General features: G+C 36.2%; 1 protein-coding gene and 1 pseudogene across 8 annotated transcripts in view; both read left to right on the top strand.

Moving 5' to 3' along the window:
- The window catches only part of SLC4A10 (solute carrier family 4 member 10), a 309943-nt gene that overhangs the window by 205400 nt on the left and 85614 nt on the right, over positions 1-18929 (top strand). For 7 of the 8 annotated variants that reach the window (XM_059167172.1, XM_059167173.1, XM_059167176.1 and 4 more), the window contains 2 exons: positions 3121-3208; positions 11713-11859. In XM_059167172.1, the coding sequence (XP_059023155.1) occupies positions 3121-3208; positions 11713-11859 (235 nt within the window). The remainder of the gene's footprint in view (positions 1-3120; positions 3209-11712; positions 11860-18929) is intronic. The other variant, XM_059167179.1, reaches the window with a different exon arrangement.
- Positions 12519-13572, top strand: LOC131827716 (UBX domain-containing protein 8-like; annotated as a pseudogene).

Here is an 18929-nt window from a genome sequence, read left to right as displayed (position 1 = left end):
GGTAAAAACGGTAAAGTGTTAGGATTGCCTCAAAGATTGCATGAGACTATAGGCTGGTCAGACTCAGAAAGGTAAATGTTTTGAAGGTTTAGCTTACGCTCGAATGAGTCAGCCTTCCGAGTACATGTGAGTGCCATTCTTAAGAGATGTCTATCTAATATACTGTGTATTTTCCATCTCAGGCACAGTATGCTTCCCATACCCAGAATCTGAAAATCGTTGGTAACAGCATTGTGGTACTGTGGTTGAATTCAAGTCAAAAGTACAAATTTAGGGGGCCCAGGTGGCTCAGTTGGTTGAGTGACTGCCTTCAGCTCAGGTCATGATCCTGGAGTCTGAGGATGAAGTCCTGCATTGGTAATCCCTGCTCAGCAGGGAGCCTGCTTCTCTCTCTCACCCTCCCCCCTTCATGCTCTCTCTCTTTCTCATTCTCTCTTTCAAATAAATAAATAAATAATCTTTATAAAAAAGTACAAATTTAATTTGATTACCTAAACTTATTTTCCATTTAACTACACATAAAAACTAACAACTTAGGGATAATACAAACCAAATTACATTGTTTATCACTTATCTCTATTTCATAGATAAAATATATGTCCATGGGCAAAATTGTGATGAAAAAGAAGACTCTTGACTTTAGCATGTTATGTTCCTAGTAGTTCATCCAGGGGATCTTGCTTCCTTCCTTTTTCCCTCTATTAAATGGGATTTCTATATATAGACAGCCATTTGTATTCCCATAGCAGCATCTACTCCATTTCCCTCGCCATTGGTGCCCTTTGGTTGATGCTATGACTGTTTCAGGTCCTATTAGTATGCTTCCCCTTCCAAACACTGAATGCCTCTGCCAATTTAAAATGAGGCAAAGTTCAGGTGCTATCGTACTGGGTTTGTAAAAAAGTTTCCTCTTATGGACCTTTGGCCTTAACTAAAAACACAGAAGATTATATCACTCTGTACTTTGATTATGGGCAAGATATTCCAAAAATATGGAACAGTTTCCCAGGAGAGGCCTCATTTCATTAGAGCTCAGCTAACGAATACTGGATTTGGTGTTCAAGTACCTATCCCTGGGTCTGCATGGGGGGGCTCAGGTGCTTAAGTGACCAACTTTTGATTTCTGCTCAGGTCGTGATCTCAGGGTTGTGAGACTGAGCCCTGTATGTCAGACTCCATGCTGGGTGTGTTACCTGCTTAAGATTCTCTCCCACCCTCCACTTGCACCCCACCCCCCCAACACTCACACAAAGTACCTATTCCTGAATCTGTGACAGGAACAGATTTGAAGCAGGACCCTGGTTACCACTCAGGTTATAGAAAGAAGTGTCTGTCCATTCTGTTGGAGGGCTACCCAGAGTTCTGATATATGCCAACTTTTATTAAAAAAGAGTGACGATGTCCTGAGCACATTAAAGTGGCATTTGACTATGATTAGATTGCATTTTCTTTATACAACTTGTGACCTGTTCAGAGTTTCTGGGAATTTGGGAATTGGATTTAAGATGTCAGACTTACTAATTCTAGAGGTAGTATTTTAGAAGTTTAAAATTCCTTTTCAGTCTTCCAAGCAGCGCATTCCCTTTCCACCATTTAGGAAGGTGTCTGATGAAATTCTGCATCAATGATGGCTCTGTATGACAAGGATAACTCCTGTGTTTCAAAGGAAAGAAAAGAAAAATTCCCAGGAGTACAGAAAAGCCTTAATAGGGTTATATACCCTCACTTTGAAAACTATCAAGATTTAGGTGACCTCATTTCATACTGACATAGTAAAATATGTGTAGAGAACAATGGAGGAGAAATTAGGGGCACAGGAGAGCCACCGCATAAGGAGAGATTAAAAAGACTAGACTATTTAGTTCAGAAAGGTGAAAAAAGGAAGAAGATTAGTTAGACAAATAGAATAAAGCTAGCTGTCCGAGGTTCCTAATTATTCTCTCTTAGGGGGACAAAAGGGCACACCATGAATATAATAGTAACACATAGTAAAAATGTCAGAAAATAAATTTTTAGGACTTTATAATAGCTCATGGAGTAGAAACCTGAAAAATGGCAAGATGTACATAGGTTACAAAATTTCTTGAAAGTATTACAGTTGATAAAGCCCCTGCCACCACATTAAGCTATTCCTGTTTTAAATTTATAATGGGCATTTCAGTGTAGTAGAAACTGACTTGAAATCAGGTACCGCTGACAAAAAATTAATGCCAGACTTTCTAAGACTGTGTAATATATGCTTTACATAAAATCATGCACAATTGCTGAAGTTTGTAACTAAATGAAGGGTAAGGTTATAGTATATGTTTCTTTAAAGCTTATGAAACTATGAGTCTTCACATTTAAGAGCATAAACCATTCAACAAATTAATACCACTGAATTGTATTGCAGAATATATGGCATTTGAAATTTTTCACGATTTCACTGTAGCATTGACCTTTTCAGAGACAAGACAATTACCGGTCCTCCAAAGTTAAAGCATGTACTGATTTCTTCAAAATCTCCAGTTGTGCTGGTGACTTTACTAGGCTTTCAGTCTAATTTAGATGGAATACTGCAATGCAGCCTGTATTTTAATTCCCCCATAGTCAGAATTAGTAGATCATTAACTCTCTATCTTTTCTTACTAACTGATCTTTGATTCTTGACAATATTTTTTTCAATTTAATGTAGATGTTACATATACCTACTGTTTTTATTATATGTTCTTGTTTTGTTTATAATATTATATTACCTTTTTCTTCCTTACCTCATTTTATAATTTGTATATTAGTGAGTTCTTCCTTGTAATTCAGAAAGGTTTAATCATACTTTACTTTTCTCACCTTCCTCCTCTAAGGATTTTTTCACTACCTACCATGTAGGCTCTACAGGTAATTAAATGGGAAAACACTGAGTTCAAAATAACCATGGATTTCCCTTGCTCAAGAACCTTAAGAATAAAAGTCAATCATTATAAAAATGCTTTAAAATAGTAATAAACTGTGAAAAAAATATGTATTTTATACTGAAGTCCTCATCTTAAACAATTCTTTTGCGCTGAGTCATTCTGTAACTACTGGAGTTGTTTTTTGTATTTCTACCATGAAACTTTTTATATTTTTTCTTCTTAATTACAGATTTTTGTTCATTCTTCTGGGACCCCTGGGAAAGGGTCAACAGTACCATGAGATTGGCAGATCAATTGCAACCCTAATGACAGATGAGGTATTTATTCAAGTTCATTGGGAACATTTTCCCCTACTAGGTACACTTAACTTTTGGAGTTCCTGTATTCATGACTATCTGTTGTGAATCAGATTTCTCTCCATGGAACCCCCATCCTTCTATGCTTCCACTATAAAATTTCCTTTGGAAAAATTTGTTTGAAAGGGGTAACAAATTCACACACATGAGTATAATGCTTTAAAACCTCATATTCTAAAGAAAATGATTTAGTGACACTTAGAATGTATTTACTAATATTCTCCTATAGAGTATGTGCTGCTAAAGTGAGCCCCATTTTTAATATCATTAGAAATCTTGTTTTTGGCAAAATAATTTTAGGACCTGAAAAAACAATGGTAGTTTATCTGAATAGTACATACAACACCAAAAGCTATGCAATATCTATCAACTCTCTTTACAGTTGCCTGAATGTTCTTAACCTGAGAGTCTTTGAACCATTAGAGGAGCTATAGATGAACTTCAAGGGACCTGTGATCTCTTTGATACAGCACACAAATTCTTCTATGTAAAAAAATTGTATGTAATTTTTTTGGACTGGAAAAAGCTTTTATCAGCTTCTCAAAGAGGTGTATTATTGTAAAAATAAAAACATAAAAATAACATATAACTGATTTCCTGTATTCCCCAGTACCTTATGGAAATCTGTTGTTAAAGAGTGGATGTAAAAGATCACAGAAGGGTCATATATTCAAAATTCAGTAGTAAATAACAAACAGGTTATGCGTTTTTTAGAATCTCATCTAAATAATTTAATGTATTTATTGAAATACTTTGGCTTTGGATACTTGAAAATCTGCAAAAAGAGTGGATTACTATTGTATATGACTTTTCCTAAGTTTATGAAATCTGAAAAATATGAACTTGTCTTGGTGATATAAATTCTATTATATCTGCCCAAATTATGTTTTATGGTTTTGTATGGATCCGTTATTATATTTACACACAGGAAACCAAAAGCTAGAAGAAAAACACATTTTTTATCAATTTGAGAAAGAATCAACTTAATGAGTGTTTTCATTTCCTATGGCTGCCATAGAAACTTACCACAAAGTGGGTGATTAAAACAAGAAATTTATTTTCTCACATTTTGGAGCACCGGAAGTGTGAAGTCAGGGTGTCAGCGGGAGAGCCACATTCTCTCTGAAGGCTCTAGGGGTGAATGTTTCCTTGTCTCTCCACCTTCTGGTGGTTCCTGGGGTTTCTTGACTTGTGGTGGCAAAATTCTTATCCCTACCTCCATCTTTACAAGGTCTTCTTCCTTGTGCCTCTGTGTGTCTCCTCCCTTTCTGGTCTTATAAGGATACTCGTCATTGGGTACAGGGCCCACCCTAATCTAGGATGATTTTAACTTTAGATCCTTACCTTCATTACACCTGCAAAGACCCTTATTCCAAATAAGGTCACATTCTAAGGTTCAGGTGGCCATGTTTTGAGAGGTCCCTACTCAGTTCTCCACAGTATCACATTATTGAGGAAGAAAACAGAGAAATTGGAAAAGGGCTTCACGAGGACCACAAACCTACTCTAGTAGAATTCTCTTGAGAAGACACCCATGGTATCTTTGCTTTTAGTTTTTCCATATTGCTTAATATTTTGCAGTTATTACAGTTTTGCCAAATATATGACACCGTGATTTGCAGTCCACAATTTAAATATTGTCACTTTCATGCACGTATATTTCACGTTATGTTATGTTTCCGTATCTACCACATTAGGAAATAAGATATTTCTGGGGGGATGGGGTATAGCATATGGTGAGAGGAGCATGCTGCGTCATGGGAGGTTCACATATACTTATGGCATCTCTCTTCCTAATTCTTCTCTTTCTTAATTAGAAGTCAAGATTTTCTTAACAGAAAGATGTCAGTTCCAAAGTTTTTTTGACTAATCAAGTGGCCACGGAACAACAGGGAAGCATCTGTGTTTTGTAAAGTATAGATTTAGAGTGAGAGCAGAGAAAGGATTTCCATCTATTTCCTTGACTAATAAGAACTACCCAATTTGAGAGCATGCATTAGCCATCTAAACGCAGACTCAAACATAAATTTCTTCAACTTGAAAGTTTCGAGGTTCGTTTTGGGGCGATTTGTAAGTCTCTGTGAGCAGCGGGATAGAGAAGCAGAAATAGCCAGAAAGTTACTCCAAAAGATGAGAGCAATTGGTTATAATAATAGACCCACTGAGTATATTAAAAAAAAAATGTTTAAATGCTTTTAAAAGAGAAAGAAATTTTTTTTGTTGTTCAAAACCCAAGTAGAGAAGTTGTTCTGCTTATCTAATTGCTTTGAAGACAATGAATACTTAATTCATTAAGAGTAAAATGCAATATATTAATTCATAGAGTTTAGTTAAGAAAGTGGTGAATCAGACTATGGTATCAAACTGTAAATTCCATGTTATCAGTTACCACTTACTCATTTTTGTTCCCTGATTTTGTCAGGTGCTCAAATATTTGTTGACTGAACTCTGGTGGTTTTTCTCCTCTCCATCCTAGAAATTTCTTGTAGGTGTCCAGTCTGTCTTTTCCTTTGTATCTTTAGACCTAGCATAGTGTCTGGTCATGACAGAGTTTAATCTTTCTTTTTTTTAATGAATTAATGACTGAATGTGCTAGTCAGCTTAGACATACTCACACTGGGCTGCCTGGGTGGCTCAGTGGGTTGGGCCTCTGCCTGCAGCTCAGGTCATGATCTCAGGGTCCTGGGATCGAGTCCCACATCAGGCTCTCTGCTAGGCGGGGGGCCTGCTCCCTCCTTTCTCTCTCTACTTGTGATCTCTCTCTGTCAAATAAATAAAATCTTAAAAAAAAAAAAAAAAGAAATACCTCACATTGAATCAATTCGGTAAACTATTTTCTTCCTTTCTGTTAAGCGTTGCTAGCGATAAATCATATGATTTTGCTTATTGGCACTACTGCCAATGTATTTATCCCTTAACATTCTTAAATATTATTAAGCAAGCCAAATCACTTCTGTTTATATAAATAGTATGCTGATATTTTTCATAATAGAACTTAAAACTGAGAATTTAAAAAAATATGTATTTATATAATTCATTTAAAAATAATAAAATGAGTATATATTAACATAAATGGCAGTTTTATGAAAACAAAAGGAATATGAAAACAAAAAAATTACTAAGAGTGGCATTGTTTTTTTTCTTCTTGATCTAGAATTTTTTGCCAAGAATTTTCTCTTACCCAGATTTCAAGTCAACACTGACTCTTTCTGTTCAATCAGCAAACATGCCCAAATATAGTAATTATTTAGGAAGTACATATTCAATAAATGTCCAGGTTTTCCCCATCCTTATAAGAAAATTCCTCACGGCTTCACATAGCATCTACCATTGAAGAACTGTTGACTGAATGTGAATTTCAAAAGCTTTGAAGGAGTAGAATCTTCCTGGACCTGGTTATTTTAGCTTCATACATCTCAATGTATTACAGCCCGATTTTTGTCACTACCACTCTACTCAAACTGCTTTCAGTAAGGTCCCTGTAATATGCTATTCTGTTTTCAGCACTCATGTCTCTTTTTTTTTTTAATTAATTTTTTATTTTTTATAAACATATATTTTTATCCCCAGGGTTACAGGTCTGTGAATCACCAGGTTTACACACTTCAGCTGGTGCAGCCACTCTGGAAAACAGCATGGAGGTTCCTCAAAATGTTGAAAATAGAACTGCCCTATGTCCCAGCAATTGCACTATTGGGTATTTACCCTAAAGATACAAACGTAGTGATCCAAAGGGGCACGTGCACCCGAATGTTTATAGCACTCATGTCTCTTAATCTTCTATTGGCATCTCACGTTATTGAACATCTCTTCTTTATTTTTTTTTTCCACAAAGAGCAACTAAAATTAATTGTGTGCTTTGTTTTGAAACTAAAACCTTGAAATGTATACTATTGCTTATCCCAAGGTAATAGTCTTTTATTTTATGTTCAATGAGTTTTATACTTTTTCTCTCATATATCAATTTTTTATATAAGTTTTTAATATACCTGGAATTTCTTTTCATGTGGCAGGTGGGTAAAGATCCAGTTTCATTTTTATTAAATAATCACTTGGCTTGGCACCATTTACTGGCTAGTCTATCATTTATTCAATTGTTAGCAATGAGTGCTTTTCAAAAAAACAAACAAAAAACCCTACCCATCTCTGTGTCATCACTATTTTAATTACAGTATCTTTACTGTAATAAGCCTGGGTCTCTAGTAGGACAAATTACTCCTTCCCTTTGTTCTTTATTAATTCATTCAATAAATATTTATTGAATTTGAACTATTCATCAGGTACTCTTGCAGTTCTGGGATTCTATCAGTGAACAAAATAGACAAAAGCTTTTTCTTTCATTGAGCTAATAGTCTAGTGATAAGATGTACTAACACATAAGTAAGTAAAGTATACGGTATGTGGTCATAAATGCTATGGAGGAAACTACCCAAGCAGGGAAGGGAGAGTTGCAAGTGAAAATCAGGAACCTAAAAGAGGAGAGGGAGCAAGCTATTCAAATATCTGAAGAAGGAGCTTCCCAAGCAAAAGGATAAACAAGGGAAAATGCTTTCAGACAGGAGATGCCAGGAATATCTGGGGAGCAGCAAAAAGGACAGCAAGGCTGGGCAGGAGGGAGAAGGGGAGAGGGCAGTAGGCAATGAGGTCAAAGAGACAGTGGGCCGGTCTGTGTAGGGTATTTGTACATCATATTAGGACTTTGATTTGGAAAGCAAATGGAAGGTTTAGAGTAGAGAAATGACGATTTATCTCACATCTTAAAAGCATCACTTGGCTTGTGGGAGAACAAGGGGGAAAAGCAGAGACGCCACTTAAGAAGGATTGCAAGCAATGGTGAAGAGAGAGACATCAAGGCAATTCCACTTAAAATCCCATTGGTACTTACTGAGGAGCTCGATAAGCTTATTCTAAGAAATACGTGGAAGAACATAGGTCCAAAAATAGTAAAAGCAGGCTTGAAGGAAACAAATACATATACTGAGGTTTCCTCCTAATTCATTGCTGTTTTTTTTCTCAGTCTCCTTTTCTGGATCCTTCTCACCTACTGCATTGATGAGAACTTTGTTTCTTAATTATCCACTCTGGTTCCTACATTATCAGTTTCTCCCCCCCTACTGTATCATTTCTATCATCTTACAAAAGATGACCTGGAATCTCCTGTCTTTTAGAAAGAAGAGAAAGGAAGGGAGGAAGGAAGAGAGGCAGGGATGGAGGGAAAAAATGGGTGGATGGATGGAAGGGAGGAAGGATGGGAAGGAGGAAGAAGGAACTAAAGAAGGGACAGTTCCCGGTTGTGCAATGGAAATTAAAACTATGGAGGCACCTGGGTGATTCAGTTGGTTAAGCACCTGCCTTCAGCTCAGGTCATGATCCCAGGGTCCAGGAATTGAGCTTTGTGTCCTGTTCAGTGAGGATTCTGCTTCTTCCTCTCCTTCTGTCCCTCCTCCTGACTTGTGCGCTTTCTCACTCTCAATCTGTCTCTCTCCCTCTCAAATGAAAAAATAAAATATTTTTTAAAAATTAAAAAAAAATAAAGCCCTGGTCACTGGTCTTATGAAGTCATCCTTGATTCCTGTATTCTCTTTCACACTCAAATCTGGTCTCTCAGTAAATATTCCTGGCTCCACTTACACAATATATCTGGAATCCTACTACTTTTGACTTTCTGAACTGTTATTACCTTTTTCTTACTCTTTTCATCTGTCCCTGCCACCGTTGTTACTCTATTATTGCAATAGACTCCTACTTGTTCTCTCTGCCCTTACCTATTTCATTCTGTTCTCAATACACATTCTGTTCTCAATACACATTTATCTAAAACAGCTAGAGCTACTCTTCTGCTCAGGGGCCTTAATGGCCTCTTATAATTCTTACAGTGATCTACAATATCCTACAGGATGACTTTCTGCCCCTCTGACCTTTCCTCTCAGACCTCATTTCCTGTTGTTCTCCCTCTAGCTTACTTCTATCTGGCCTCCTAGCTATTTCTCAAATACGACGCATGCTCTCACCTGAGACTTTGCATGGCTATCCCCTCTGCCTGAAGAGCTCTTACTTCCAATACCTTGTTTTTTTTGCTGAAATGTCTCACTGAGGCCTTCCTTAATCACCCTATTTAAAATTACAGCATCCCCTAGTCATACCCTTATTCCTCTTTCCTGCTTCATTTTTCTGCATAGAACTTAACACCCTCCGACAAAATATATACTCATTATATTGCCTGTTTTCTCTCTCTCCCCTCCCACTAGAATGAAAGCTCACGAGGGATGGACTTTTGTTGATTTTACTCACTGCGGTATCCTTAGCATATGAATAGTTTGATAAATATAAATGAATGCTCAGAGCTCATGTTTTAGCAGGGAAAATAAGCATTAAACAACAAATTATGTAATTAACAATTAATTACAATAAATAATTGTAATGAAAACTATTAAGAAAAAGAAGATGTTAGGAGGTGTTTGAGAGGCTTTCAGGGAAGGCTTCTCTTAAAAGTCAAATGAAGAAAAAGAAATTGAAAAAAAAAATAAAAAGAAAAGTCAAATGAACGTTGATATCAGAATGTTAGGCTCGCTTCATAAAGAAAAGGGAGAGGAGCCGTTTAAAATAAATGAGTTATTGGGGAAACTGATGATAGGAAATCAATAGTAAACAATGTTTTTAATTTAAAATCAAACAAGTTGTGGTATCTATATCTCTGAGGAATTTTAAGATAATAGGAAATCAGCTGTCTTGGATGAATTTGGACATTCATTTATCTAAAACAGGTGTGAGATTGTGCGATCCCTTGAAACAATTTTTAAATTAAGAGATCAACTCAAGAAAGATTTCAAGAGAGTTGCTACTAGCAGGGAAAGAGTAAAGTAGCTAAACTCTCCTTGGGATTAAAAACATTTGTAATTCTTTAATGTCCAGATTAGGTCTCATGGCCATATAAAACTCTTTAGAAGGTAGATATCCTGAGCTATTAACTCAGTGTGTTGTGGCAGGGAAATCAGTATTGTCAATATTTAACAAAATATATCTTTTCCCAAATACAACTAAACCATTAACTCTATCTTTGGTGTCTTCATTTTATCCTAAGCAGTGACTGTATATTTATCACACCAATGATCTTCTGTGAAAAGTTCTTGTTTGGAAAGTAAGGAGAAAGCCTTTGAAAATAATCATTACCTCTTCTGCTGAAGAAGTTTAGATTGAGCATCAAACCAGAAACTTAAACAAATGATAGATAAAATATCTGAAAGTATATATATCTACTTTTAAAAGTAGATAAAATATCTGAAAGCACAATTTCCCTGGAAATTTTGGAGTATGTGGTCACTGCACTATGTAGCTCAGCATAAAGAATAATTTACTAGTGCCAAGCCTGAAATATTTGCTCCATTTCATATTATATGAAATATGAAAAGTATCAGAAATATTTATATTATGTTTGGTATAGATAAATTTTTCCAATTTATCTTTATTTTTACTTTCTTCATTTGTTATGTTAAGTATATCTGCCCTCGGTGGGTGTGTTGGTCAGAAGAGATTCCGCTACGCTGCAGGAATAACCACCTTCAACCTCAGTGGTTTAAAACAATGAGGATTTCCTTCATGCTCTGCGTCTGTCATGGGTTGGTAGCGGGGCTCTCTCTGCTCATCATGGTCCCTCAGGCACCCAGGCCCATAAATGCTCCATCTCGACTTGCTTTTTCTCAGTCACTAGGGCACACAAAAGGCAATGTGTTAACTTACACACTGATTATCATTACCTCGACTAGAAAGTGACATATGTATACCTGAATTGGACACACCTAACTCCAGTATCGAAGAAGGCAAAGAGTGAAATCTTCCCCTGTTTCTAGGAGATCTCCAGTGTCCATCATAGCCTAAGGGACTACCACAGTGTGCATGTGTGTATGCGTAAATGGAACTCATCTTGAATGGAAATATGCTCGCTGCACTCTATAGAAATGATATATATCCAGAAGCTACTAATTTATAACTTTATCATTATTTAAAAATTAAAACAAAATAAACCTTCTTAATTGATTTATATGTTCCAGCATATAACTATTGTTAAAATTTTTAATATAGTCTATAGATCTTATCTCTATTTTTAAGCAGGGGCTTCTTTCTGAAAGTGTTGTTTACCCACATATAAATAACCTCTGGCAAACTTGAATCCTTAATTCTAGTTTCATGAGCTTCCTTTCTTACTCCTTTTCCTTTCTCTTACTCTTGTCTCCAGAAATTTCAACATTTATTCTACATTCTAAGAAAAATATATATCTATGTGCATTCATAGAATAAACTAAATTATAATTGTTTACATTAAAAATTTCTTTAGTTAGAGCTGCCTATTTCTTTAAATTGTGATAATCATATGTAAGATAACTGGGAAATGAAAACACTGAATGCCTTAAGATTTTATAATTACTTTTTTATCTTTTATTTATTGTTTTTATCTTTTCCTCCTATAGGTATTTCATGATGTTGCTTACAAAGCTAGAGATCGCAATGACTTGGTATCAGGAATCGATGAATTTTTGGATCAGGTTACTGTTCTCCCTCCTGGAGAATGGGATCCAAGCATTCGTATAGAGCCTCCCAAAAATGTTCCTTCCCAGGTATGTTTATTTGAAAATACTCTTACAAATCCCATCATTTTGTGGTCTTTTAAATACATGTACTGAAACAGTATAACTCATTCAAAAGATTCAGAACGACTTGAATGATAACCTCTGTGATGTTGTGATTTATTTATTTATTTATTTTTTGGAGATGTTATGATTTATAATAACAAAGATATATTTGGCATTCATTCCCCTTTTTGGCACAGAGCTCCTAAACCCCTTGAAATTCCCTAAGTGAGGCAAACAACAAAGGTGTCTTTTGTTATGTTAATGAGGTGACTTTTAGAACTCCCAAAGGGATGGGGGTTGGTGTCCAGCAGAGCCAATCATGTATTAGAGAGTGGAATTTTCAGTCCCACCCTTGCACCTCCAGTGACTGAAGGTCACTTCTTGTGGTTATCCAACACACCTCCCTGAGAAATTTGGTATATTGATGATATGCCACTAACTTGAATGGTCCCATATGCCTGGGAAGATTTTAAATCTACTTTAAAACATATTATACTAAAGGAAAATTAAAATTTTAATAAAAATGTTAAATATGGCTTGAGAAAAATCCCATTGCCATCTTTCCATGTTTTGATATAGTTCTTTGAAATTGGCAAGTATTAAGAAAATTCAGCCTCTTGCCCAGATGTAGGGCTTCTGCCACTATGGCTTCTCGTGGGGTTATTGGCATTTTCCTCCTCTCCACTCTTCCCTTCTCATGTCTGGAGCTCAGTGTGGGATCCCTGATCTAAGAATTAAAGATCTAATTTTGCTCTATGTCCAGATTTTCTTACTGCCTGCTCTTCTTACTTTAATTATTTCTGTGACTACCTCATGGCTTAATTCATTTAAATCTTTCCAAGTGTATCTGAAAGAAGAAGAAGAGAAGAATGAGAAAAGGCAAAAACTTGTCAGAGAAAAAGCAGCAGCACAGGGTAAAAAGGCCAGTAGATACATAGAGAATGTTCTAAGACCCCATCAGGAAATGAAATTGAGAAAACTGAAAGAGTGCTTTTATCAGATGATGGGTGAAACCTTGAAGTTAAGCAATGGTCATAAAATTGGGGGTGAGGAAGATTTAATGCTTGAAAATGAATAAGACATTTTTTGAAGCATCAAAGAGAGAAGGAGCAAAGACTCAATTTGCCTAATCCTTTATTTATTTATTTATTTATTTATTTGAGAGTGAGCGAGCAAGAGAGAGGGAGAGAGTGTGCCTGCATGAACAAGGTAGACGGGCAAAGGGAGGAGGAGAGAGAGGATCTTAAGTGGGCTCCATGCCCGGCCCCAAGCCCATTGTAGGGCTGGATCTCATGACCCTGAGATCATGACCCAAGCAGAAATCAACAGCTGGTTACTTAACTGACTAAGCCACCCAGGTGTCCCAACCAAAGTTTCACCATCTGCTGAAGAGCCCACTCAGAAGGAGCTTCTTGACCTACCTGAAGAATCTCCTGAAACAGCTGAAAAAGTAGTTATTGCCCTCCAGCATCTAAGTGGGTCCTGAGAAGAAAGTTTGTTTAGTCTTGCAGTTCACAGGTCTTATTTGACTGGATGATGAAAATCAGGTACCACACATCCCTATACAACCTTTTTACTTCCTTTCCCAGAGAGCCCCTGGATATGGAGGAAGCCTGGGCCCTGCAGGATATAGGAATAACTGTGGATACTATACTCAATGTGAAAGAGAAGGAGCAGAGCAACTTAATTAATAAATGAGAACTACCTATACTACATAAAATCAGTTTTGCCATGACCTTACAGAACGCTATAGGATTTACATTAAAGTCATGCAATACCTTGATTGAGCTCAAGGCAATAAACTCGCTAAAGTTGATATCCATGGGAAAGTATGGACATTAAGAGATTGGAAAAGGATTGTTCTCTGCATGTAATGGTTTGTGGAATGTGCCATCTTATAATGTACCAGATGAAAACTAGATAAAAATGTGTACAGTAAGGCACTCAATAATTTCTATTTTTCTTAGCTGACATCATTTATCACTAAGTTGAAACACAAAGTCATATGACCTTGTTTTCTTCCTCTTCAGTCCAACTTGCCACATTGAACATTTCACTACTCAGTCAAACTCTTTAAATTCTACCGAATAGAAATGTTTATTCTGCTGTATTTCTAGAAATTAAACTTTAAAGACATTCCAAAGCTCTTTAATGCTTTAAAGTTCTTTTCAATATTCCATAGGTGTTAGTATCCAAAATATATAAAGAACTTATAAAACGCAATAATCCAATTAAAAGTGGGCAGAAGACATGAACAGACATTTTTCCAAAGAAGACATACAGATGCTCAACAGACACATAAAAAGATACTCAACTTAACTCATCGTCAGGGAAATGCAAATCAAAACACAATGAGGTATCTCATCTTACAACTGTCAGAATGGCTAAAATCAAAAACAAGAAACAACAGAGGTTGGCAAGGGTGTGGAGAAAAATGACCCTCTTATACTGTTGGTGGGAATGCAAACTGGTGTAGCTGCTGTGGGAAATAATATGGAGGTTTCTCAAAAAGTTAAAGTACAACCATCCTTTGGTTCAGTGGTCATGCTACTGCGTATTTATCCAAAGAATACAAGAACACTAATTCAAACTGATACATGTACCCCTATGTTTATAGTAGCATTGTTTAAATAGCCAAGATATGGAAGCAGCCTTAAGTGCGTCCATCAATTGATGAATAGATAGAGAAGTCACACACACACACACACACACACACACACACACACACACACACTATGGAATATTACTCAGCCATAAAAAGGAATGAAATCTTGCCATTTGCAAAAACATGGGTGGAACTAGACAGTATAATGCTAAGCAAAATAAGCCAGTTGGAGAAAGACAAATACCATTCGACTTCACTCATATGTGGAATTTAAGAAACAAAACAAATGAGTAAAGGGGGAAAAAAAAAAAGGAGTGAAGGAGTGAGACAAACAGACTCTTAACTATAGAGAACAAACTGATAGTTACCAGAGGAGAGGTGGGGTGGAAGTATGGGTGAAATAGGTAATGGGGATTAAAGAACATACTTGTCATGATAAGCATAAGGTGATTAAAATAATAGCTTTTGATAAAGTAAAAAAAAATAAAGTTCTTTTTGATAGGTATGTATTATTTACCTAATTTATGTCAAGATTTATTTAATTTTTCCTTGCATTAAGTTGAAACATTGACAAGTTCCAGGTGGGCCAATAGATTTAAAAATAAAATAATGAAAATATTAAAAAAAGAAAATTCAAAGGCATGACTTAATCGTATTATATAGAAAATTCCCCATTACTGATGATCATATTTATGATCAGGAACATTTTTAAAATTATAATTCTTATGTATTACCTTTGTGTGGACATATGGTATAAAAATTACAAAAAATTTGCCTATAAAATTCCAGTGTGCTGTTCCCTCATGATATAATCCGGAAAGGTAAAAATAAAAACCGTTGCTATTATTTGGGTCATTTTTTTTTTTTTAAAGATTTTTATTTAGTTATTCGACAGAGAGAGACACAGTGAGAGAGGGAACACAGCAGGGGGAGTGGGTGAGGGAGAAGCAGGCTTCCCATGGAGTAGAGAGCCTGATGCGGGGCTCGATCCCAGAACCGTGGGATCATGACCTGAGCCAAAGGCAGACACCCAACCACTGAGCCACCCAGGTGCCCCTTGGGTCATTTTTTAATTGCAGGCTTGACTTTGTCGAGATTGGTGGCCAGATGTTTGTTAAGCCCCCTCATATTGCCACTCTGTTCTTACTGAGTATGTCTCCTGAAACCCTCCCAGTTGTCATTTACTCAGCCTTGTCTTGTGCCCTTGTCTCTGTGGAGTACAACCCGTTGGACTCTACTGCTCTAGTTGACTCAGAGGTTCTCCTGGTTAGCCAGGTGGGCAAATGAACAAGTGTACCACTCATCCATGAGTATTTAAAAAGGTCAGCTCAGTCTCACTATCAATTTAAGAAATATGTACTGATGTCTTATTTCTGTATTTTCATTCTGAAGTCATTTCATAATTATTAAAGATGATTTGGTTTCCTTTTCTCAATAATGACAGTTTTCTAATTCTATACTACAAGCCACATAATTTCCGTTGATCTCAAACTACTAAAAAAAGTTGCTTAAAGAGTAACTTCTAGGTTACAGATTGACTTATTTTTGTATTTGTAAACATTTTTACACTTAGAATATTAGAAAAGTCAATATAATGCTTCCTGAAGTAAAAAAAAAAGAAACTCTTCAATTGATGTTATTTGGAAATATTCTGTGAAAATATTAATACACTGACAGTGAGACTTTAAAAGTCACTTGTTAACACCATTTAGTTTTTTAAACAATAAACTGAAGTCAAGCATTTTTTAAAATATCTTGCCTTTGAGGAATGATGTTTTTGAAGCAACTTGAGGGAACTCTGGGAACTCTCTATTTTTAAAATTATTTTTATGAGACTCTTTAAAATCAGGATTAATTATTGGATTCTGAGTATTAAGAGGCAGTAGTACATTGAATTAGGTAGTATAACATTGAATTAGGAATCAAGGTATTTGGGTTCTGCTATGCTTCTTTACAATAGTATTTCTTAAATGTGTGTTGTAATTGAATAACAGATACTATGAACTATGTTTTCTTTCATTAAATGAATCAGGATAAATTAAAAGATATTAAGCACTCTGACTTCATATTCATTCAAATACTATTCTCCCCCATGGAATAATTTTTATGGTTTTTATGTTCTTTTGAAATGTTTAAATCACAGGTTTTTTTTTTTTTTCCTTTGAAGAGAAAGCACAAACATGTCAGTGGGGATGGGGGCAGAGGGAGAGGAAGATACGGGGCTTGATCTCACAACCCTGAGATTGTGACGTGAGCCAAAATTGAGAGTCAGAAGCTTAACCAAATGAGCGACCTGGGCACCCCATAAATCACAGATCTGTAAACACTTTTTATTTTCAGTTAAGAGAAGACTAACTAGTTACCCTAAAGGATAACCTTGAAAATATTTGTTAGAACATCATGTCGGGCATTATAATCACTCCCTTGTGTATACCCTAAACTCCTTTGCTTTTCTTTCATGCCATTTACTTGCTTGTTGAAACCACAACCTTATGTGAATCCAACTCTTTAATCTGTACCTGCACTGATACTGCTGAGCATAGCTGAAGGAAATCATAACTACACTGACTGATCTCATTAATTCATGACAACCTACCTCAAGTGGACCTTAATGTTGCAAGTTATCATACTATACTCCCTAGGCCAGTAATTCTCCCTAGATGACTATTTCAGACCCATTTTCTGTCCTCAAGTCTTCAGCACATCCTTCCTGAGCCTCACTTTCAGATTTGACTTGGTTCACACTTCCCTAAGAAATTTGAAATGATCAGAGAACCTCCCTAGACTCTCATTACCATGCCTATCTGCCTACTGGCATCTGCGCCCACGTACTCTGCCTTCCCATATATTACTACCTATGCATTATCCGAAGTTAGAATTCTACCTTTGCACTAGATCCCATCTCTTCAAACCTATTCAAAGACATTACACCATCAATTCTCCTCTTTCTTTCCTCTATCAATTCTTTTGCTCTGTATTACATCATTTTTATTAGCATGCAATCTAATTAATTTGCAATTCTTAAAAAAAAAAAAAAAGAATTCTCAATACTGCCACTGTCAGCTACTCATCCATTTTTTTTTTTTTCCCTCAATGCAACCAAATGGCACAGAAGGTCTCTGTACTACCTGCTCCAGTTCATCTCCTCCAAGTCTCTCTTAAACTTTCTCTAATAAGGCTTTTGTCCCTATCACTTCACTAAAATTACTTACATGAAGGTCACCGAAGATCGCCACAATGCTCAATCCCATAGTCAACTCTCAGTCTGGATTTTATTTAGCCTGTCAGTGAAGGGCATTTGACTCCCCTTTCCCTGATACATGCTCTTCACTTAGCTTCCAAAACACCACATTCTTGATTTTCCCCCTAGCTCACTGGTTACTCCCATCTCAGTCTCCTATGCTGGTTTCTTCTTTCTTCTTTGATTTCTTTATTTTGAAATGATTCAGGCTCACTCTGTAGTCATCTTCTCTTTTCTACCTACATACATTCTTGTGATAATATCATCCAATCTTACTGCTTTAAATTCTCTTCCAAATTAAATGTTTACTTTGAACTTGAGAGTTATTTATCCAAATGCCTGTCCCATATCTTCACTTTGGTGTCTTATAGATATCTAAAATTTGACAAGTCCAAAGTTTGAACTGAATTGTAGATTGTCTCATTTCTGCTCCTGTATGCATCTTTGCATTTATGTTAGAAAAGGCAATATGATGCTTCCCGAAGTGTACAAGAAACTGATGTTTTTGCAAAGTCTGTTCCATCTACACCTTCCTATATTGATAGGTCCTAATTCCAATCTTACTGTTGACCAAGCCCAAATCACTAATTTTTAGTTTATTCTTAGATTTCCATTCTGCCAGGAAATACTTTTGGTTTTGCCTTTAATATTTATCCAGATTTACACCATTTCTCATTGATGCCACTGCTACCATCCTAGTTCAAGCTTCCATAGTTTTCCTCCTGGATTATTGAAATAGTTTTTAATTGGTCTCCTTGTTTCTGTCCTTAGCCCGTGTGTTCTCAACATAGCAGCCAGAGTAACTCCAAATGAGATAATGCTTTTCCTTTCCTCAAAACCCTACAATACTTCCTCATTTCACTGAGAATAAAAGTCAAATATTTACAACGGTTTACTAAACCTACCCTGGCATCCCTTTACCTTTTCAAAGTAAACTCCTACCAATTTCTGCCTTGCTCACTCTTCCCCAGCCATTTGGCTTCTTTGCTTCTTGTTCTTTAGACCCTACAGCCATATTCCTGCCATGACACTGTCCCATTGGCAATTCTTTTTGTCTAGATATCCCTCACTTATTCTCATGGTTTATTCCCTCAACTTTCTCAGGTTTTTCTCAAATGATATTTTCTCACTGATCTTAGGATGGTTCTATTTGCCATTCCTTCCTCCCTACCTACCCACACCTCAGACCACCTCTTACTCTATTCTAAA

This window comes from Mustela lutreola, chromosome 3 (genome assembly GCF_030435805.1).
Source record: "Mustela lutreola isolate mMusLut2 chromosome 3, mMusLut2.pri, whole genome shotgun sequence".
Taxonomy (NCBI): Eukaryota; Metazoa; Chordata; class Mammalia; order Carnivora; family Mustelidae; genus Mustela; species Mustela lutreola.
The sequence above is the reverse complement of the archived record's forward strand: the minus strand, read 5'-3'. Positions and strand labels throughout refer to the sequence as shown.